Source organism: Xiphophorus hellerii, chromosome 16 (genome assembly GCF_003331165.1).
Source record: "Xiphophorus hellerii strain 12219 chromosome 16, Xiphophorus_hellerii-4.1, whole genome shotgun sequence".
NCBI lineage: Eukaryota > Metazoa > Chordata > Actinopteri > Cyprinodontiformes > Poeciliidae > Xiphophorus > Xiphophorus hellerii.
The window spans coordinates 12,308,096-12,330,081 of NC_045687.1; the positions used below are offsets into that span (position 1 = coordinate 12,308,096).

Sequence of the window (21,986 nt, forward strand, 5' to 3'; positions counted from 1 at the left end):
TTTAAAATTCAGTAATTGTCTAAATATGTACACCGATCGCACTTCTCTTTTATGAGTAAAGTTAATTCAACTCATCAGTATTGTCTGTCGGAGATTTTTCAATACAGAAAGGCTGCGACACATAAACTTTTAAAAAGCGATTACGTCGAAAGGCCCCTGCCATGAGAGAACAGAGTAGCTGTCAATAAAGCGGCTTGTACGCATCCTTCCAGTCACAATTACGCAATTACAGTGACCTCAGCAAAAGATTAGCAAATGTCCAATTAAATTTAGTCAGAGAACTGTGTCTTCACACTATTAGAGAGATGTGCGTAGCTATAAAGAAGTTCAACATATTTTGCTCTTATCTTGGGACTGTTTAGCAAAAACTTTAACTTTTCTTCTGCTAGCAACTACTTAGGGCAACAGCGCTGCCTAGACTTCCAAATTAAACACACAAACTATTCCATCTTAAACTTCGAGAAATAAACATGTTCACATCTCCTGAGGTTTTATACAATGAAAGCACAACAGAAATGGCTCAAATTTTAATGCAGTAAACAACAATTATAAGTATGAAAAAACTATTAAGTCAGTTGTGATTTATGTACATAAATGACTGTTTGTGTCGATGACACACAGGAGTTGTAGAAAGCCACAACAGCAGCGGTTGTGGCTTTCTATAAATACTGGTAGCTGTCTTTTGTATTAGTATTATAGATTAACCACACATAGATTTTCAAGCCTTTATTTCTGTTAGAATTTTTCTGCTTAGAACAAATAAGAACACATAATTTAAAATTAGAATACCACATTAGATCAACATAAAACATTTTTAATAGAAAGGTGGGTTTAATCAAAAATATGGTTAATACCTGCTTAAAGACTATTTTTAAAAGGTACCTTGAATCTAAATAAAAAAGCCTCAGAGGAACTAAGATATTTTAAATTATTATTAATTAATATTTAATTATTTTTAATTATTTATTATGACTGGAAAAACCTTAATATTTTCCTTCATTCTTCACTGCCGACTGATGGCACAGAGCTCATGAGGAGAAGGAGGGATGGTGAATCCCACCGCTGGAGTCAGATCCAGATCATTTTCAGAAACTCCAGGTGGAGGCATGAAACGAAAACGCTGAAGGAGTGAGGTGAAGAAGAGGAAAACCTCCATCCTTGCCAGACTCTCTCCTATACACGCCCTGCGACCTGCAAGAAGAAAACATTTAACATAAATTTAACATATTTTAATCCAGTCATGGCTGATAGAGTGTATCTGAGTAAAATAAAAAAAGACAGAGTTGTTCTACCTGCAGAAAATGGCAGAAAGGCATCTCTCTTAATAAATCTTCCCTCCTTGTCCAAAAAGTGAGAAGGGTTGAAGGTGTGGGGGCTCTCCCATTCACTTTCATCATACAGAACAGATGTAAGGAGGGGAATCACAGTAGTTCCCTGAAGACAAAATATGAGCATGATCATCATAAATTTGGAAATATTGTTTGTTGGAAGCCCAGAAATATTTCCCACTTGCTCACCGCTTTAATGAAGTATTTCTGAAAGGTAACATCTTGACTGGTTTTGTGTGGGACAGCCATAGGAACGATGTTACCAAGCCGCTGTATCTCATGGATGACAGCATCAGTGTACGGCAGATTTTTACGGTCTTCCACATGAACCTCATGACTTCCAACCACCCTGGTCAGCTCCTCCTGAACTTGGTCTGCAGTAAACAAGAAGGAAATGATCAACAGTTCTCCCTCGGGGATCACAGTTACAACAAAAAATAGGCAACATGCAAACCTAATGGTTAACAGTTTACCAGAGTTGATGGAAATCTCTAAACCTTGTATTTGTCTTTAAGCCTTAACTCAAAATGTTAAATCAAATAAAGAACCTAATGTTAAAGTTTATGTGAAGCTTTGCTTTTCCTTTTTGCAGATCAACCATTAAAGCTATGTGAACTTTACTGAAAGCCAAAGTTAAAATTTCCAAATTTGAACGTTGGCCCCTACAATGGTAAGCAATTTGCTCCGACCAGGATTTAAAGGATACAATGTTTTTTATGTAGAGATCATTTCTGCTCATGTTGATTCAAAACATCCAAATAATCAAAATAGATCTTAAAATAAGGACTATATCACTTTGTGGTGTTTTATCACATTAATCGTTATAAACATTCACTGCCAATATCTGAAACAGGACATAGCTTTACTAGAACCGTCCTGCCTTTAAACTGTAACATATCCACACTTGCTAAAATTTGCTGAAAATAGAAAGAAAAAAAAATGAAAGATGTAATTGTATCTTTTTACCCTAAATTTAATAAAGTGTAAAAAAAATAAATAAGGGTTGTGAATGTTTTGGCAAGGCATTATAGCACTACTAGAACTGACACTGTAACATTTAAATGTAGAAAAAATGCTGCAAATCATGTTTTTTAGATGCAGATAAAATATCCCAGATATGTTCTCTTCTTTCTTACCCTGGATTTGTGGATACTTTGCCATGAGCAGCAAACCCCACCTCAGTGTTGCAGCTGTGGTGTCGGTTCCAGCAGAAAACAGGTTCATCACTGTAAATATCAGGTTCTCCTCAGTGAACTGAATGTCTTTGACACAAGAGTCCTGGAAGGAAAATATACATGAGACAGATGTGTTTGATGTTGCCATTATTCTTTAAAAATAGATTTGTGTTGCCTTGCCTCTTCTTTCTGCTTTCGAATCAGAAAACAATCCACCAGTCCTCTGCAAATCTGAGGGTTGAGTGTCTCCTTCAGTTTCTGTGTTAAATCCTGCACATCTCTGATCGTCTTTTCAGTGTTTTTTAAAATCACCTGACGGTTTTTTATCCATCTGACCAGCCGGGGAAATGTATTGTAGAGCTTTAAATTAAGAAAGATACATTTTAAAAAATCAATACTTATTTAGTTATTTTAAAGGAGTCAAAATGAACTTGAGCAAAGAGTAAAGTCTTGTTGGAAAGCAGCTTTAAGAGGTCTATATGCTAAATGTGGTGGAACATTAATATCAGAAATATACCACATATTGCAACCACCACCAACAACAATATCAACTTCTTATTGGCAGCAAGACCCTGCAAAGATACGCAGCAAGGGCAGGTAGTTGATTTAAAGAACAGAAGGATGGAGCTAAATAAAGGACAATCCTTGAGGAAGACATATTAGAGATAAATACAAAAAGATGTCAAATTTGTACATGTTAATACATTTTAAAACTATATGTCTGCTCATTCTTACACCTCACAGTTTGTGCACCACATTGTGTTGGTTTTTCACATAAGACCCCGAGAAACAAAATAAAATCAAGGATGTGATTGTAAAATCACAAAATAAAAATCCTAAATCCAAAATTTGTCTTTTATGGGAATTTAGTTTAAAACTTTAGGGTCTCAAAATAAAAATCCCAAATCCAAAATTTGTTTTTAATGGGAATTTAGTTTTAAACTTTTGGGTATTTTTATGCATGTAAAATATGTGTTGCATCTGTAAGCTCAGTGTTTGGACTTCAGACAATCATTGAAGTCTCTGCCTTTCACACAGATAACATTCATCAATATATACTCTGCTAAAGTCTCTCTTTGGCTCCCAGTGTATTATTTACAAAGTTGCTTAAGTGAAACATTAAGCTTACCTGAATTCCTGTAGTGCCAAATAGACTTATAGACTCATTGACCCGACTAACCAGGTTTCTGAATCGAAGATCATCATAATCAAATCTGCTTCCAAACACTATTGAGGAGATGATGTTGGATGTTGCATAATTTACTGGATGGGATGTATTAAATGGTTTCCCTGTGGAGCAAGAGTCATTGTTTTATCTTTTGAGGACACTTAAGTTACAAAGGAATGTAAATTAGTCCTCTGCAACAATGATTAAATCGATTAAATGACGAGTTTAGCATCATGTTACCTTTATAACTCTCAAACACTTGAATGAGGTGTCCACACTCCTCTAAGATTTTCTCCTCTGCAACTCTCTTCCCCATCCCAAAGTCTTTCAGGGTGCTGAGGGCAAAACGACGCATCTCTTTCCACGTTTCTCCATTGGAAAACAGAATTCCTTATACAGTTCACAGAAATCAAAATCAATTTGTGATTTTGAGTGATGCATTTGCAAGTACAATGCCCATATGATTGTTATGAAAATGATTAAACAAAAATATATGGGTACTGTGCTTTGCAGTACCCAGAAATGTACAATACTCATACGTCTTACAGACCTTTTCAATGTCTTGTAAAGTCACAGAAACAAATTTCAGTCTGTTAGTCTACTTTGGCTTTAAATGAGGTGGAGCTTAATATATAGAGGAATGGGAACAATTTTATCTGTGTGTGTATGCTGTGTTTTTACAGTGACACACTGTAATGAAATCAACTGAGACCAATGTCCTTCAGAAGTTATGTAATTAGTAAGATTAATAGAATAGTGTAGATTTCTGTCTCAGTTTACAGCTCCTCAGAGACTGGTTAAAGAACATTTGTGGACAAACAGCACCACTAAGACAAAATAACACAGTAGACAACAGAGATGAAGTTGTGATGAAGTTTTTACTGTCATTCCTGCACTTTATATCTTATATTTATATTTATATTCATATTTTATACTGTATTTTATTTTATTCTGGAGTAACCTCATAACATTGGAACCTCAAAACATTGTCCTGAGCCGTATGCAGCGAAATTTCGTTCTGTATACACCCTGTGCACGCAAAATGACAATAAAGTCAGTCTAAGTCTAAGTCTAAGTTTGTACAAAATATCCTAAGCTATTAATATCTCACAGATAAATGTTGAAACATCTAAGAAATGTATGGAGTTTGGAACAACTGCAAACCTTACAAAATATGGCCACTCACCTTAAATAAATATACTTTAAACACTGGAGGAGCTGCAAAGATTAACAACTCATTTCAGAAAATCAGTTTACAGAGACATGCAGGAGGGGCACAAAAAAACCCTTCATTGTGAAAAGAAAATGACTGACTTCCTTTGAGAATCTTTAACACAACTTCAAAATCAATGTTTACTGACACTCTGCACAGTTTGACTGAGCTTCAGTTATTTTGCAAAAATTTCAGTTCAGTTTCTACGGTAGACATTTAGCACTGGTAACTGCGTCCCGAAAAACCCTGATTACAAATGGATGTCAAATTTGGCAGATTTTCCTTTGTTGAAAAAACAGAGTTTTTCATCTGCTTCCAAATTCTGCACTATTTTTTTTAGTCTCACATACAATTACAGTGAAATCCTGTGAAGTTGGTGGTTGTACTGAGAGAAAACGTTTTAGTACTGTCCATACTGTTGCAAAGTTTGTTATATGTTAATTTGTTATCTTACCATGTCCTTTGTTTATTTCATCAAATATAGGTCCAATTTCTCTTTCTCCAAATTCGTCTGCACAGTTGATCAGAGCCTCTCTGACTGTCCTGTACCCGGCGAGAACAACCACTTTTTTTGGTCCAAGATAAATAGTAAACACAGATCCATATTTCTTGGACAGCTGAGTGGATGAAAACAGGAGAAAAAAATGAAACAGAGATCAAACAGGTTAATACATGTTGCAGAAATATTACACTGCAGTTTAAGTCAGAGCCAACCTCACGCAGTGTTTTGTAGGGTCTCTGGAGATCAAGCTGCAGTAGGTTGCCAAGCAGAGGCAGAGGCTTTGGTCCTGGAGGTTCTTTACCCGTTTCTCTGGAGGAAGAATCAACAGAAACAAAATAAAGGATATTCAATAGGAGACCTACTCCAAGTACAGTGGTAGGACTGGAGAAAAGAAAGAAACTAAAATCCTTCAAAGTCTCCATGGTCTCAGTTGCTTAAAGTTTCCTGGTCTGAGTCTACAGCTCAGGCAGAGAGGAGTTTATGTACCTGTGGGTGTGTTGCTTCACCTATAGGTTGGCTCTGCATTGGCCACACTCAATTTACCTACTGTATGTGCATCATTGTGCTTAAGGAGTGGCCTCAACTTCCTGAGTTGTTTTACTCCACTCCATCCCTGAAGCTTTGAGGGAGTGAATCTGTCACTCCACCTGAATTTGACGGAACTGAATCTGTCATGTTTCCTCTACAAGTTGTACTGACAAATGATTTTACGTTTATTTGTGTTTTGGTCTTTTATATTTGCTCTTCTCTGAATGGTTTGTGATATGCTGTGCTTAGTTTTGATGTGTACATTTCTTGGGGGTGTTGACAGTGAACACGTAGGTGACCTCAAACATTATTTGATCCAACAAATAAGCTTTTTGGATGATTTTGCCAAATTTCTAATGAGTTCTGTACATTTGTGTCAAGTTGCCTATGATTACTCGCCTTTTTGCAGTGCTCTCTGGTGACTGCGATGAAGACACAGAAGGTGTGAAAACATTAGTCTCCAGTTAAAAGTTAAGCTGACACCGATCAGTGAGTAAGTGAGCTCCAGTCCTGTTTTGCATTTTGAAGAGAGATAGTTTGTGTTGCTGTGAAAAACTCACAGGAATGCTGCTTCAACCCCCACATGACTTTGTGAACCATTTTTCTTAAGTTGGCTTTTTTAAGTGAGGCTTTTTCAGTGTTTGGGTGCCTGCTTTTTAGACATGTAGTGCTCCTCATAAATTGAATCAGATATTCACAAGATACATAGAAGATTCATAAACTGTCTTTGTAAGATGCCTGAGATGCACGTGGTGCAGTAATAAAAGAATCTGAGATGGACTTCAGTGTTACAGTGATAAATCATGTATTTATTATTTAATTTGAAAGAAGATTTTATTTCATTTTCAGCAAAACATCTTAGTTTGGGGAAAACTGTGCTTTCTTGTTAACAGCAAAATATGTATTGTTTGGGGGTGCTGTGGTGGCACAGGGGCAAAGCATAAAATGTGTTGATGTTGGAAAAAAATCAAAGGGACAGCTGTTTGTTATGCAATTACACCTGTTAGGCAGTAAATATTGAAGTTTGATTTTAACTCGACATCAGCTTGCCAATTCTTAAGCTCACCTGATTAAACTATACTGCATGATTGTGGATGAGTGTTTTGCAGAGGAAACAGTGTAATGGTATAAGGTATCAGCCGGGAGCCTCTCTTTTTGACACCATCTCAATAACAAAAATTAAATCAGCATTTTCTGTGTCTTTACACAAAGAAAACAGGTGGAGCAGCTTTATCTCAGCAAATTATCTGCTTCCTTTTTTTTTGATAGGAGATGGTTACAGAAATTAACACAAACCTAAAGAAATAAAAGAAAGAAATAGTTTGCAATTTATTCTGTCATGAATCTGCTCTTCTATGTTTTCTTCTTTACTTTCAGCCTTTTGTTCAAGAGCAGATAATGTCACACTCTCTTCCACTACTATGCAAATTATGAACCTGATTATGAAAGTTCAGGAATTGAGAATAAGTGGAAAAAGTGAAGAGGCAATAGAAACATTTTCCTTATTTCTCCTGGCTATATTATCCTTTTTGTCTGTGGAATATGACATTTTCTACCCACAAAGCATCACAAAGGAAGTTACCACAATAAACGGATAGAAAATTGCTGCTTTACTGTTCATGTCTGATTTAAATAAGTATAAAGAGTACTGTAAAGGCCTTTCCTCACATCCAGCGCTTCCCCTGTTGAAGCTAAGAGAGGCTCCTGTGGCAAACTGGCCATGGTCTCTGGAAACTGAATGCACCATTCGTTAAATTGTTTGCAATGTGAGCAAGGGTAAGGTAAGGAGTTTCATGTGTTCATTCCTGTATAAAAATTTGGCTTTAAGAATATGGAATGTTACATTGCTGGAAAAAAAGAGCTGGAGTGGTTATGTGAGGTAGATATAGTCAGACTCGCCTGCACCAAGCTTTGCTCTGGATCCCAACTACTGCCCGCTCAGTCCCTGCAACCTGGAATATTCCAAGGTGGAGGTCTGGATTTATATACTAAAACATAAGCTGCTTAGGTATCAGATGTGACAGATAAAGTGTTTTGTGTATATTGACACCATTTTTAATGTTCACAACAAATTTGGCAGCACAACTCTTTGGTATATTTCATCAAAAGAAACGACAAAGTACATCTCACTGAGCTGGTGTGTGTCCTCTCAATTGCTTTCCATATATGGTAAAAGTAGCATTTACCATTTTAACTCATCAAAATTATACATATTTGTTCATTTATTTTGTTACTATTTCATTTGTTTTCAAGGTTCAGAATACACAATCATAAATTATTATTACTTGCTCTGTAAATTTCTTATTTCATAAGTTAATAATTTGGAAACAAATGGAGTCTCTTCATCATCTACATAAGTCAGTGAAATTAACTCAGTAAATATAGGAGGGATAAAGCATATAACTAAAAAATAAAAACAATCAAATTCTTAAAATAAAGAGTGCAGATTAAAGTAACACAGAGACATCTAGAGTAAAGATATGCAAAAGTAACATCAGGGTTCTAGTAGAGAGATCAACTACAATCTAGTGCTTCATTCTTCACTGCCGACTGATGGCACAGAGCTCATGAGGAGAAGGAGGGATGGTGAATCCCACCGCTGGAGTCAGATCCAGATCATCTTCAGAAACTCCAGGTGGAGGAATGAAACGAAAATGTTGAAGGAGTGAGGTGAAGAAGAGGAAGAATGACATCCTTGCTAGACTCTCGCCAAGACACACCCTGCGACCTGCAACAAGAAAACATGTAATGCATTTTAATCCAAACATGAATGGTAAAGATTATCTGATTAATTAAAAAGCTGCTGGAGTTGTTCCACCTGCAGAAAATGGTAGAAAGGCATCTCTCTTGATAAATCTTCCCTCCTTGTCCAAGAAATGAGAAGGGTTGAAGGTGTGAGGGCTCTCCCATTCACTCTCATCATACAGAACAGATGTAAGGAGGGGAATCACAGTAGTTCCCTGAAGACAAAAATATGAGCATGATCATCTGGAAGATATTGTCTGTTGGAAGCCTAGAAATATTTTCATTCTGCTCACCTCTTTGATAAAATATCCATGAAAGGTGACATCTCGACTGGTTTTGTGTGGGACAGCCATAGGAAGAACATTACCGAGCCGCTGTATCTCATGGATGACAGCATCAGTGTACGGCAGATTTTTACGATCTTCCACATGAACCTCACGGCTTCCAACCACCCTGGTCAGCTCCTCCTGAACCTGGTCTGCAGTAAACGAGAAGGAAATGATCTACAGTTCTCCCTCAAGGGATCAGGATGAAATGAAGGAATTTTGCATCGACAGGTTGCCTGCAAACTTTTGTACAGAGATTACTTTATTTCCAAAGAGCCAAGTTTATATTTCACACTTTAAGAGAAGAACAGAAAGCTTATACCAAATATTCAAGTACAGCACCATAATAATAATAATATACATATATATATATACAGTATACTGTATATATACTGTATATACTGTATATACTGTATATAATAATGGTTATAATGATAATAATATCCTTTACATTCTTTTTGATCTCAAAGAGCTACAAAGGTCTGAAAAAATTTCTTCTAAATATAGAGAAAATAACCCAAATGTTTTCTCCTCTTTCTTACCCTGAATTTGTGGATACTTTGCCATGAGCAGCAAACCCCACCTCAGTGTTGCAGCTGTGGTGTCGGTTCCAGCAGCAAACAGGTTTGCCATTGTATATAACAGGTTCTCCTCAGTGAAATGAGTGTCTTTGACACAAGAGTCCTAAAAAGAAAACTGTGTAAATACTGTACCTGTGGCAAACATGTTTAATGTTGCCATTATTCTTTAAAAATAGATTTGTGTTGCCTTGCCTCATCTTTCTGCTTTTGCATCAGAAAACAGTCGATCATTCCTCTGCATATCTGAGGGTTGAGTGTCTCTTTCAGTTTCTGGGTTAAATCCTTAATTTCTCTCATCGTCGTTTCACCATTTTTTAACATAACCTGACGGCTTTTTATCCATCCAACCAGCCGGGGAAATGTATTGTAGATCTTCAAATTAAGCACAATATATTTTTGAAATATAAAAATGTATTACTAGTACAATTACTTAACATTAAAGTAAGCTAAAGGGCAATCCTTGTAGAATACCATTCAGTGATAAATAAAAATAGATGTAACATTTATATGAAAACACATTTTAAAACTATATGTGTGCTTATCCTTCCACCTCACATTTTGTGGACCACATTCTGATGGTCTATCACACAAAACCCCAAGAAACAAAATGCAAACAAGGATGTGGTTGTAAAATCACAAATTACGAACATTACATAAATCTAAATAGGTCTTTTATGGGAATTTAGTTTTAAACTTTGGGGTCTTTTAATACATTTAAAATACTGGGTGGCATAAGTAAGCTTAGTGTTTGGACTTCAGACAATAATTTTACAGTCTCTACCTTTCATGTAGCTAACTTTGTCGTGGTTAAACATATACAAGTCTAACTTAAGCAACTTGGTATATTATTTACCAAGTTGCAACTTGGAAAAATATTTACCAAGTTGCAACTTGGAAAATTATTTACCAAGTTGCTTAAGTGAAACATTAAGCTTACCTGGATTCCTGCCCAGCCAGATATCTTAATATTCTCAATGAGTCGACTGACCAAGTCTCTGAATTGAGGATCATCATATTCAAATCTGCTTCCAAACACGATAGAGGCGATGACGTTGGATATTGCATTATTTGTTGGACAGGATGTGTTAAATGGTTTGCCTGTGAGCAAGAGAGTTACTGTTTATTTTGTCTGCTATTAAAATGTACTTAACTTACAAAAGGAATATGAATTAGTAGACCACAACAATGATTAAATCATTTCAGTGAAGAATTTCATGTCTGTTTCTTAGAGAAACACAGCATTATGTTATACCTTTATAACTCTCAAACAATTGAATGAGGTGTCCACACTCCTCTAAGATTTTCTCCTCTGCAACTCTCTTCCCCATCCCAAAGTCTTTCAGGGTGCTGAGGGCAAAACGACGCATCTCTTTCCATGTTTCTCCATTTGAAAACAGAATTCCTTATACAGTAAACAGAACTCATAATCAATTTTGAACTTCGTTTCAATATTTTGTCAAGTTACAAAAACAAACATTTCATTGGCAATTTTACTGTGATAGACCAACAATAAGGAGTGATGCTTTAAATAAACACAAAACCCAAAAGTAAATTATTTTAAAAATCTTTGGAATACCTCAGAATGGATAGAGATAATCTCCATCCATTCTCACTTACATTGATCAATTTTCCAAAAACAAAAGGGCAGAAATGTTACTTCTGCAAAACTGGGAGAAGCATACCTAAAAAAATTGAATAGATGCCACACTTATCAGATTTTAAATTTTTGAATTTAAATTGTATTTATCATTTTTTTCTACTTCCCAATTCTTGCACTATTTATAATTGATCTGTCACATAGAAACCATATAATATATTGAAGTCAGTGGGTGTAATGAGAGAAAAGTGACAATGTCTAACAGTTGTTCATTAGTACATTTGGAAAAATTTGTAAGAATTTACTTCTGGACATACCACGATGTTTTACTAAATCCGCAAATATAGGTGCGATTTCTCTTTCTCCAAATTCGTCTGCATAGCTGACCAGAGCCTCTCTGACTGTCCTGTACCCGGCTAGGACAACCACTTTTTTTGGTCCAAAATAAACTGTAAATACAGACCCATATTTCTTGGAAAGCTGAGTGAATGAAAACAGGAGAACAACATTTAAACAGAGATTAAATAGATTTAAATATTGCTGAACAGTTTAAGTCAGAGCTCACCTCACACAGTGTTTTGTAGGGTCTCTGAAGGTCAAGCTGCAGCAGGTTGCCAAGCAGAGGCAGAGGCTTTGGTCCTGGAGGTTCTTGACCTGTTTCTCTGGAGGAACCAACAGTCACCAAATAAAGGATTATGAAAAGGAGACCTACTCCAAGTACAGTGGTAGGACTGGAGAAAAGAAAGAAACCAAAATCCTTCAAAGTCTCCATGTTCTCAGCTGCTTACAATCTCCTTGTCTGAATTTTTAACTAAGACAGAGAGGAATTTATGTTCCTGTGGGATTGTTGTTCTCCATTGGCCACACCTATTTAACTTTTGCGCATTAACATGACAGTGATCTCAACTCCGGAGTTGGTTTACTCCGCTCCATCCCTGAAGGTTTGATGAATAAAAAATAAAAAAAATACAGTACAGATCAAAGGTTTGGACACACCTTCTAATTCAATAGGTTTTCTTTATTTTCATGACTATTTATAAGGCAAGAAATCCCACTTATTAACCTGACAGGGCACACCTATGAAGTGAAAACCATTTCAGGTGACTACCTCTTGAAGCTCATCAAGAAAATGCAGAGCGTGTGCAAAGCAGTAATCACAGCAAAAGGTTGCTACTTTGAAGAAACTAGAATATAAGGGGTATTTTCAGTTGTTTTACACTTTTTTGTTTAGTGCATATTTCCACATGTGTTATTCATAGTTTTGATGCCTTCAGTGTGAATCTACAATGTCAATAGTCATGAAAATAAAGGAAACTCATTGAATTAAAAGTTGTGTCCAAACTTTTGGTCTGTACTGTATATATATATATATATATATATATATATATATATATATATATATATATGATGGATTCATACTTTTACCACAAATATTTAATGCCAGGAACATTTTGCCATTAATAAAGAACTGTATCTGTCATGTTTCCTCCATGGTTGTACTGGCAAATGATTTTATGTTTATTTGTGTTTTTTCTTTTGCACATATGCTCTTCCGTAAATCTTTGAAAGGTTCCTTGTCTTCAATTATTCTGACTTTGCAGGTATTGATATAATAGTGTTTGCATTCCCCCCCCCATTCCCTTTCACGTCCTGCCATCTCATCCTCCCTCATGTACACACAACATTGTGCCACACAGGCCTCGTATTTGAAACAATTTAATTATACCAAGTCACAAAGTATTAAGTCTGACTGAACTTCAGTTATTTTACAGAAATTTCTGTTCAGTTTCTACTGTAGATGTGTACATTTCTTGGCGGTGTTGACAGTGAACACGTAGGTGACCTCAAACATTATTTCATCCAACAAATAGGTTTTTTGGATGATTTTGCCAAATTTCTAATGAGTTCTGTACATTTGTGTCAAGTTGCCTATGATTACTCGCCTTGTTGCAGTGTGCTCTGGTGACTGCGGTGAGGACACAGAAGGTGTGAAAACATTAGTCTCCATAAATTTCAAATTTAAGCTGAAAACTGATCAGTGAGTAAGTGAGCTCCAGTCCTGTTTTGCATTTTGAACAGAGATAGAGTTGCTGTGAAAAACTCACAGGAATGCTGCTTCAACACCCACATGACTTGGTGAACCATTTTCTAATCATTGAGGCTTTTTCAGTGATTGGGTGCCTGGTTTTTAGACATGTAGTGCTCTTCATGAATTGAATCAGATATTAACAAGATACAAAGATTATTCATTAAATGTCATTGTGAGATCCCTGAGTTGCATGTGGAGCAGAAATGAAAGAATCTGTCATGAAACGGTGTGGTGAGAGGTGGTGAGGCAGACGCAGCAGACCCAGGATGCAGTGAGAAATGATGGTTTTAATAAGGGATGAAGTCAAAACAGTCCAAAAACACAGGCAGCACAACTGAGCAGAAGCCAGGGCTCAACACCGCTAGCAACTGGTTTTATGAAAGGACAACACGAAGGACTGAGAGCACATTAGACGAGGACCCGACAAAGACACATACACACAGGTGACACTAAATACACAGGGGGGTAATCAGGGAATGAGAAACACCTGGGAGTAATCAAAGGGAGGACAGGACAACACGAAGACTCAGGGACACAGAAAACTCTAAATAAATACACAGAAAAACACAGAACATGACAGAATCAGAGACGGACTTCAGTGTTACTGTGGTAAATCATATATTCATTATCTAACTTGAAAGAGGATTTTATTTCACTTTCATAAAAACGTCTCTTACTTTGGGGGAATCTGTGTGCTCTTTTAATTAACAGTAAAACTTACATAGGATGTTTCTATGAGAGAAAAGTTACAGTTTTACTTAGTTTTTAAAGTCCTGTGAAATCAATTTTGTTGTAATTTAGAAAATATATAATGAACTCATCACACATAAACTACCACATAGCAATCTTTAGAATGCAATTTCACACCTGGATTCTTGTAAAGTGATGTAACTTTATGCTTTTGGACACATTATGTAGCTCCATCTTACCCTGAACAACATTGTTAAAGCTGTCAGAAAGTCAGCACTTCATTAATGTGTATTCATCTTTGGATAAATTTCAAATATTGCTTCTCATATGCTGGCATAAACACTTAAAACTTTAGTTTGTTGATTTGTAAGTATTGCCATGTATGTAGTATGATTGGTAAAAATGGTTACTTTTCACTTATCATTCAAGTCATTACACTTCAATAACTCCAAAGGAACACAAGACGTCAGAGCCACACATCAGCTACTGTTGAGATATTTATCCACCAGACGGAGCTTTGGCAACGGGAGAGACAGGATTTTATCCAAAATTCAGTCGTCATCAGTGTACCTAATTTTTCTAAACCTGGAGGTGTGAAAAAATGTTTGTTCCTTCCTAATGTCCCTTTTTTCATGTTTGTCAAACTTCAGCATGAACTAAGACAAAACTAACTGATATGTAACTTTTCAGAAAAACATTGGAGCTTGTTTTAAGTAAATAATTGCTTTTATTGATGAAAAAGTGCTACTTCCACTAGGATATTATTTGACTTAAGACACTTTTGCACTAGATACTAAATGCTTGACAAGATTTTGTGTTTTTGCAGTGTAAGAAGGTTAATCAATCATCATTGTTCCATGGTTTTGCTATTTGTGGATAATGGCTCTCACTGTGGCCTGCTGGAGTCACAAAGCTTTAGAAATGGCCTTGAAAGCCTTTCCAGAACGACTGTCTTTCTCATGTGTTCCTCCATTTCTTTGGATCTGGGCATGATTTCTAGCTTTTTAGGATTTTTGGTATATTTCACTTTATCAGGCAGATTTCATTTAAGTGATATCTTATTTGAGAACAGGTGTGGGACTAATCAGGCTTGAGTGTGGCTAGATACAGTGAAGTAAGGTGTGATAAACCACAGTTATGGTTTAACTGGGGATTATTAATGTTCACACAGGAGTTCCCTTAATAACAAATACTTTCATTTAAAATATGCATTTCATGTTTAATTGTGATGCCAATGACTAATATTTAAATTGTTTTAATGTTCTGAAACAAGTGTCACAAACATGCAAAAAATAAGGAATCTTAAAGGGAGCAAACACTTTTTCATACAACTGAAACTTTTGGGTAGCGTTTTTGTGTTAGATGGTAGAGAAATCATCTCCTAGTGGAGCTTATACTTCAGGTGATGTCCTGTTGTTGGAAAAAATTCAAAGTGATAGCTGCTTGTTTTGCAATTACAGATGGTAGAACATTAATAGTCACGTTCAAGGTGGGAGGGGTGCTGCTAGGGCACCAGGTGTGACAGATAATGACTGGCTTGTGTACATTAACACCATTCTTCAATGTTCACACCAAATTTGGCAGCGCAACTCTTTGGCACCTTCCAACAAAAGTAACAACAAAGTACATCTCACTGAGCTAGGTTGTGTCCTCTCACAACACCTCTTTCCATACATGGTAACAGTAAGCATTTTACCTTTTAACTCATCAAAATTATATATATTTGTTCCTTTTAATCAATCAATCAATCAAGTTTATTTGTATCGCAGATTTCAGCAGCAAGACAGTTCAAAGTGCTTTACATAATAACACATTACACTTTACATTACATTTATAAAGAAAACACCATACAGTCAAGAACTGAACAAATATTTTGATGAGTTTGATGAGCCATCACCAAAATCATACACGTCAAATATGTTGGTCAGTGTTTCATTTATTGTGGTTCAAAAGCAACTCTAAACAGGCAGGTCTTAACTTTTGAATTAAAGGAACTCAGTGATTTGGCTGTTTTGCTAGATTGTTCCTCTTTATGTACATAGATAATAACTTCTATTAAGTTTTGTTTCTATTCAGGTGGAGAAAGATGTGGCACATCCACACATTTATCTGTTCTAAGCATCTGTTTAGTGTTAGGATGGTTTCGGAGTCACCTGGTGATATTGTAACGTAGAGCTGTGTATCATCTGCATAGTTATGGTAGCTAATCTTATTTTCTGTTATTTCATGAACTAGTGGAAGCATATAGGTATTGAATAAGAGGGGTCCTAGGATTGAACCTTGGGGTACGATGAGAATCTTCCTATTGAAATAAAGAAACCCCTGTTCTTAACGTAAGATTTAAACCAATGGAGTTCTAGACCAGAAAGTCCCACCCAGCTCTCCAGTCGTTTCAGAAATATGTCATAAAGAATATGACATATTACTCAGATGTTTCAGCAATGTTCATGATAACTCTACTCTCTATCTTAAATTATTACATGCTCTGTAAATTTACTTTGTCATAAGTAAATAATGTGGAAAAAACTGAATATAAGCCAGTGAAATTAACTCAATAGAAGAGTAGAAGAAAGTAAGGAATGAAGCCCATAGCTGAAAAATAACTGTCAAGCTCTTTAAATAAAGTGTGCAAATTAAAGTGACACGCAGACATTTAAAGTGAAAATATGTATTAGTTACTTCAGGGTTCTGGTAGAGAGATCAACTACAATCTAGTGCTTCATTCTTCACTGCCGACTGATGGCACAGAGCTCATGAGGAGAAGGAGGGATGGTGAATCCCACCGCTGGAGTCAGATCCAGATCATCTTCAGAAACTCCAGGTGGAGGAATGAAGTGAAAACGCTGAAGGAGTGAGGTTAAGAAGAGGAAAATCTCCATCCTTGCCAGACTCTCACCAAGACACACCCTGCGACCTGCAACAAGAACACATGTAATGCATTTCAATTCGAACATGGATGGTAAAGATTATCTGATTGATTAACAAACTGCGAGAGTTGTTTTACCTGCAGAAAATGGTAGAAAAGCATCTCTCTTTTTAAATCTTCCCTCCTTGTCCAAGAAATGAGAAGGGTTGAAGGTGTGAGGGCTCTCCCATTCACTCTCATCATACAGAACAGATGTAAGGAGGGGAATCACAGTAGTTCCCTGAAGACAAAAATACGAGCATGAAATGTTGTCTGTTGAAAGCCTAGAAATATTTTCATTCTGCTCACCTCTTTGATAAAATATCCATGAAATGTAACATCTTGACTGGTTTTGTGTGGGACAGCCATAGGAGAAATGTTACAGAGCCGCTGTATCTCATGGATGACAGCATCAGTGTACGGCAGATGTTTACGGTCTTCCACATGAACCTCACGGCTTCCAACCACACTGGTCAGCTCCTCCTGAACCTGGTCTGCAGTAAACAAAAAGGAAATGATCAACAGTTCTCCCTCGAGGGATCACAGTTACCTCAAAGACTTATGTACACATATGTATGTTTGGATTATATATTATTTTTAACTAACATTTAATCGTCAGAGGACATGCTGAAAATCTTGTTTTCTGGGCATAGGAAAAATATCCCAGATATTTTCTCCTCTTTCTTACCTTGAATTTGTGGATACTTTGCCATGAGCAGCAAACCCCACCTCAGTGTTGCAGCTGTGGTGTCGGTTCCAGCAGCAAACAGGTTTGCCACTGTATATAACAGGTTCTCCTCAGTGAACTGAGTGTCTTTGACACAAGAATCCTAAAAAGAAAACTGTGTAAATACTGTACCTGTGGCAAACATGTTTAATGTTGCCATTGTTCTTTAAAAATAAATTTGTGTTGCCTTGCCTCTTCTTTCTGCTTTTGAATCAGAAAACAGTCGATCATTCCTCTGCATATCTGAGGGTTGAGTGTCTCTTTCAGTTTCTGGGTTAAATCCTTAATTTCTCTCATCGTCGTTTCACCATTTTTTAACATAACCTGACGGCTTTTTATCCATCCAACCAGCCGGGGAAATGTATTGTAGAGCTTGAAATTAAGGAAAATATATTTTAGGAATAGAGAAATTCAATAGTAGTTCATTTATTTAGCATGGAAGAAGTCAGGTTGAGCTTGTTTTGAGATACTGGCCAGAGTAAATCCTTGTTGGGAAGGAGCTTTCAGAGCTCTACAGTATACTAAATGTGATGTTGGGTTGAACATTAACAACAAACTGGCACCATGAGCCCAACTTTAGAAATGGCTTAAAGTTAAAATTTTGGGGGGCAGCAAAGATTTTGAATGTTTTTGTAATGACTGCAGGTTTTACATTGTAAACTCACACATCCATATGAAGTGTGCTGTTTTAATATTGCTACAATTTTATTAATGTATACAATACTCAAATATTTAAAATTTCTTAACTTATAGTACATCTTTTTGGGTCAAGATTGAGCCATGTCACATGGGACATTTTAATCCTGCTGATGTGAAGGCCGTGCTATTAATGTCCTGGAATATTTCTTTGGTTAGGGCACAAAAACTTCCTCCAGCCCTACAAACTTATCCTTCAAAATCCAGCTCTTCAGGTACCACATATTACAACCACCGCTAACAATAACAAAAACAAAATGTTAGTGGCAGCAGTGATGTGCAGCAAAAGCAGGTAGATAATTTAAAGGACAGATAAAGGACAATCCTGGAAGAACACCTATTTGTTATAATGGAAAAAGATGTAACATTTATGTGAAAACATTTTAAAGCTATATGTGTGCTCGTCCTTGCACCTCACATTTTGTGCACACATTCTGATGGTCTATCACATAAAATCACCAAAGCAAAATACATTAAAGGATGTGGATGTAAATAACAAATTATGAAAATTACATAAATCTAAATAGGTCTTTTATGAGAATTTCATTTTAAACTTCGGAGTATTTTTATACATGTAAAATAATGGGTTTGGACTTCATGGACTTTAGATAATAATTTAACAGTCTCTACCTTTCATACAGCTAACTTTGTCGTGGTCTACCATATACCAAGTTTAACTTAAGCAACTTGGTAAATAATTTAATTACTTAAGTGAAACATTAAGCTTACCTGGATTCCTGCTGAGCCAGCTATCTTAATATTCTCAGTGATTCGACTAACCAAGTCTCTGAATTGAGGATCATCATATTCAAATCTGCTTCCAAACACGATGGAGGAGATGACGTTGGATGTTGCATTATTTGTTGGACGGGATGTGTTAAATGGTTTCCCTGTGGAGCAAGAGAGTTACTGTTTTATCTTGTCTGCTATTAAAATGTACTTAACTTACAAAAGGAATATGAATTAGTAGACCACAACAATGATTAAACCATTTCAGTGAAGAATTTCGTGTCTGTTTCTTAGAGAAACACAGCATTATGTTATACCTTTATAACTCTCAAACACTTGAATGAGGTGTCCACACTCCTCTAAGATTTTCTCCTCTGCAACTCTCTTCCCCATCCCAAAGTCTTTGAGGGTGCTGAGGGCAAAACGACGCATCTCTTTCCATGTTTCTCCATTTGAAAACAGAATTCCTTATAGAGTAAACAGAACTCATAATCAATTTTGAACTTTGTCTCAATATTTTATCAAGTTACAAAAACAAACATTTCATTGGCAGGTTTACTGTGATAGACCAACAATAAGTAGTGATGCTTTAAAATAAACACAAAACCCAAAAGTAAATTCTTTTAAAAATCATTGGAATACCTCAGAATGGATAGAGATAATCTCCATCCATTCTCACTTACATTGATCAATTTTCCAAAAACAAAAGGGCAGAAATGTTACTTCTGCAATACTGGGAGAAGTATATCTAAAGAAAAACTGAATAGAGGCCACACTTTTCTACAGAAGAGGATTAGGACAGTTGTTCATTAGCACTTTTGGAAAGATTTGTAATAATTTACTTCTGGACATACCATGATGTTTTGTTAAATCCGCAAACATGGGTGTGATTTCTCTTTCTCCAAACTCGTCTGCATAGCTGACCAGAGCCTTTCTGACTGTCCTGTACCCGGCTAGGACAACCACTTTTTTTGGTCCAAAATAAACTGTAAATACAGACCCATATTTCTTGGAAAGCTGATTGGATGAAAACAGGAGAAAAGAATGAAACAGAGATCAAACAGGTTTAAATGTTGCTGTACAGTTTAAGTCAGAGCTCACCTCACACAGTGTTTTGTAGGGTCTCTGGAGATCAAGCTGCAGCAGGTTGCCAAGCAGAGGCAGAGGCTTTGGTCCTGGAGGTTCTTTACCTGTTTCTCTGGAGGAACCAACAGTCACCAAATAAAGGATTATGAAAAGGAGACCTACTCCAAGTACAGTAGTAGGACTGGAGAAAAGAAAGAAACCAAAATCCTTCAAAGTCTCCATGTTCTCAGCTGCTTGCAATCTCCTGGTCTGAATTTTTAACTAAGACAGAGAGGACTTTAAGTTCCTGTAGGATTGTTGTTCTCCGTTGGCCACACCTATCTAACCTTTGTGCATTAACATGACACTGATCTCAACTCTGGAGTTGGTTTACTCCGCTCCATCCCTAAAGGTTTGATGAATAAAAAAATTTATATATATATAAAATGGATTCATACTTTTACCACAAATATTTAATGCCAGGAACAATTTGCCATTAAGAAAGAACTGAATCTGTCATGTTTCCTCCATGGTTGTACTGGCAAATGGTTTTATGTTTATTTGTGTTTTTTCTTTTACACATATGCTCTTCCGTAAATCTTTGAAAGGTTCCTTGTCCTCAATTGTTCTGACTTTGCAGGTATTGATATAATAGTGTTTGCATTCTTCCCCCCCGCCCCCTTCCCTTTCACCTTGTGCCATTTCATCTTCCCTCATGTTCACACAACCTTGTGCCACACAGGCCTTGTATTTGAAGCAATTTAATTATAGCAAGTCACAAAGTATTAAGTCTGACTGAACTTCAGTTATTTTACAGAAATTTCTGTTCAGTTTCTACTGTAGATGTGAGTGAATCTGTCACTCCATCTGAATTTGACAGAACTGAATCTGTCAAATTCAGTTCTGTTAAATGTTTCCTCTACAGTTGTGCTGGTAAATGATTTTATGTTTATTTGTGTTTTGGTCTTTTATATATGCTCTTCTGTGAATGGTTTGTGATATGCTGTGCTTAGTTTTGATGTGTACATTTCTTGGGGGTGTTGACAGTGAACACGTAGGTGACCTCAAACATTATTTCATCTGACAAATAAGCTTTTTGGATGATTTTGCCAAATTTCTAATGAGTTCTTTACATTTGTGTCAAGTTGCCTATGATTACTCGCCTTGTTGCAGTGCTCTCTGGTGACTGCGATGAATACACAGAAGGTGTGAAAACATTAGTCTCCAGTTAAAAGTTAAGCTGAAACTGATCAGTGAGTAAGTGAGCTCCAGTCCTGTTTTGCATTTTGAAGAGAGATAGTTTGTGTTGCTGTGAAAAACTCACAGGAATGCTGCTTCAACCCCCACATGACTTTGTGAACCATTTTCCAATCACTGAGGCTTTTTCAGTGATTGGGTGCCTGATTTTTAGACATGTAGTGCTCTTCATGAATTGAATAAGATATTAACAAGATACAAAGATTATTCATTAAATGTCATTGTGAGATCCCGGAGTTGCATGTGGAGCAGAAATAAAAGAATCAGAGATGGACATCAGTGTTACTGTGGTAAATCATATATTCGTTATCTAACTTGAAAGAGGATTTTATTTCACTTTCATCAAAACGTCTCTTACTTTGGGGGAATCTGTGTGCTTTTTTTATTAACAGTAAAACTTACATAGGATGTTTCTATGAGAGAAAAGTTACAGTTTTACTTAGTTTTTAAAGTCCTGTGAAATCAATTTTGTTGTAATTTAGAAAATATATAATGAACTCATCACACATAAACTACCTCATAGCAATCTTTAGAATGCAATTTCACACCTGGATTCTTGTAAAGTGACTTTATGCTTTTGGACACATTATGTAGCTCCATCTTACCCTGAACTACTCTGTTAACGCTGTCAGAAAGTCAGCACTTTATTAATGTGTATTCATCTT

General features: G+C 36.3%; 3 protein-coding genes across 3 annotated transcripts; all 3 read right to left on the reverse strand.

Moving 5' to 3' along the window:
• Window positions 1-901: 901 nt before the first annotated feature.
• Window positions 902-5,825, reverse strand: LOC116735842 (cytochrome P450 2K1-like). The gene is made up of 9 exons (XM_032587983.1): window positions 5,599-5,825; window positions 5,339-5,501; window positions 3,912-4,061; window positions 3,633-3,793; window positions 2,684-2,863; window positions 2,465-2,606; window positions 1,518-1,702; window positions 1,293-1,434; window positions 902-1,191 (listed from the first exon to the last, which is right to left on the reverse strand). The coding sequence occupies exons 1-9, from the start codon at window positions 5,806-5,808 to the stop codon at window positions 1,004-1,006; spliced, it is 1,521 nt and encodes a 506-aa protein (XP_032443874.1). The 5' UTR covers window positions 5,809-5,825; the 3' UTR covers window positions 902-1,003.
• Window positions 5,826-8,294: 2,469 nt separating this feature from the next.
• On the reverse strand, window positions 8,295-11,979 carry LOC116735841 (cytochrome P450 2K1-like). Its single transcript, XM_032587982.1, has 9 exons — window positions 11,729-11,979; window positions 11,481-11,643; window positions 10,819-10,968; window positions 10,504-10,664; window positions 9,759-9,938; window positions 9,528-9,669; window positions 8,953-9,137; window positions 8,733-8,874; window positions 8,295-8,642 (listed from the first exon to the last, which is right to left on the reverse strand). Exons 1-9 carry the CDS (start codon window positions 11,933-11,935, stop codon window positions 8,455-8,457), a joined length of 1,518 nt encoding a protein of 505 aa, XP_032443873.1. The 5' UTR covers window positions 11,936-11,979; the 3' UTR covers window positions 8,295-8,454.
• A 4,646-nt stretch (window positions 11,980-16,625) lies between these two features.
• LOC116735839 (cytochrome P450 2K4-like) lies at window positions 16,626-20,731 on the reverse strand. Its single transcript, XM_032587980.1, has 9 exons — window positions 20,101-20,731; window positions 19,854-20,016; window positions 19,317-19,466; window positions 19,000-19,160; window positions 17,767-17,946; window positions 17,536-17,677; window positions 17,157-17,341; window positions 16,947-17,088; window positions 16,626-16,856 (listed from the first exon to the last, which is right to left on the reverse strand). The coding sequence occupies exons 1-9, from the start codon at window positions 20,305-20,307 to the stop codon at window positions 16,669-16,671; spliced, it is 1,518 nt and encodes a 505-aa protein (XP_032443871.1). The 5' UTR covers window positions 20,308-20,731; the 3' UTR covers window positions 16,626-16,668.
• Window positions 20,732-21,986: the final 1,255 nt, after the last annotated feature.

Bases quoted from the DNA above. Each gene is read 5' to 3' on its own strand.
- LOC116735842 (XM_032587983.1), bottom strand. From the start codon at position 5,808: ATGGAGACTTTGAAGGATTTTAGTTTCTTTCTTTTCTCCAGTCCTACC. The intron at 2,864-3,632 runs GTAAGCTTAATG...CTTAATTTAAAG, and splicing joins TTGGCACTACAGGAATTCAG to CTCTACAATACATTTCCCCG. The intron at 1,192-1,292 runs GTAGAACAACTC...TTCTTCTTGCAG, and splicing joins CTTTCTGCCATTTTCTGCAG to GTCGCAGGGCGTGTATAGGA.
- LOC116735841 (XM_032587982.1), bottom strand. From the start codon at position 11,935: ATGGAGACTTTGAAGGATTTTGGTTTCTTTCTTTTCTCCAGTCCTACC. The intron at 11,644-11,728 runs GTGAGCTCTGAC...TCATTCACTCAG, and splicing joins CCTACAAAACACTGTGTGAG to CTTTCCAAGAAATATGGGTC. The intron at 9,138-9,527 runs GTAAGAAAGAGG...CGTTTACTGCAG, and splicing joins AAAGTATCCACAAATTCAGG to ACCAGGTTCAGGAGGAGCTG.
- LOC116735839 (XM_032587980.1), bottom strand. From the start codon at position 20,307: ATGGAGACTTTGAAGGATTTTGGTTTCTTTCTTTTCTCCAGTCCTACT. The intron at 19,467-19,853 runs GTATGTCCAGAA...TTACTCTATAAG, and splicing joins GGATTTAACAAAACATCATG to GAATTCTGTTTTCAAATGGA. The intron at 17,089-17,156 runs GTGAGCAGAATG...TTTTGTCTTCAG, and splicing joins ATGGATATTTTATCAAAGAG to GGAACTACTGTGATTCCCCT.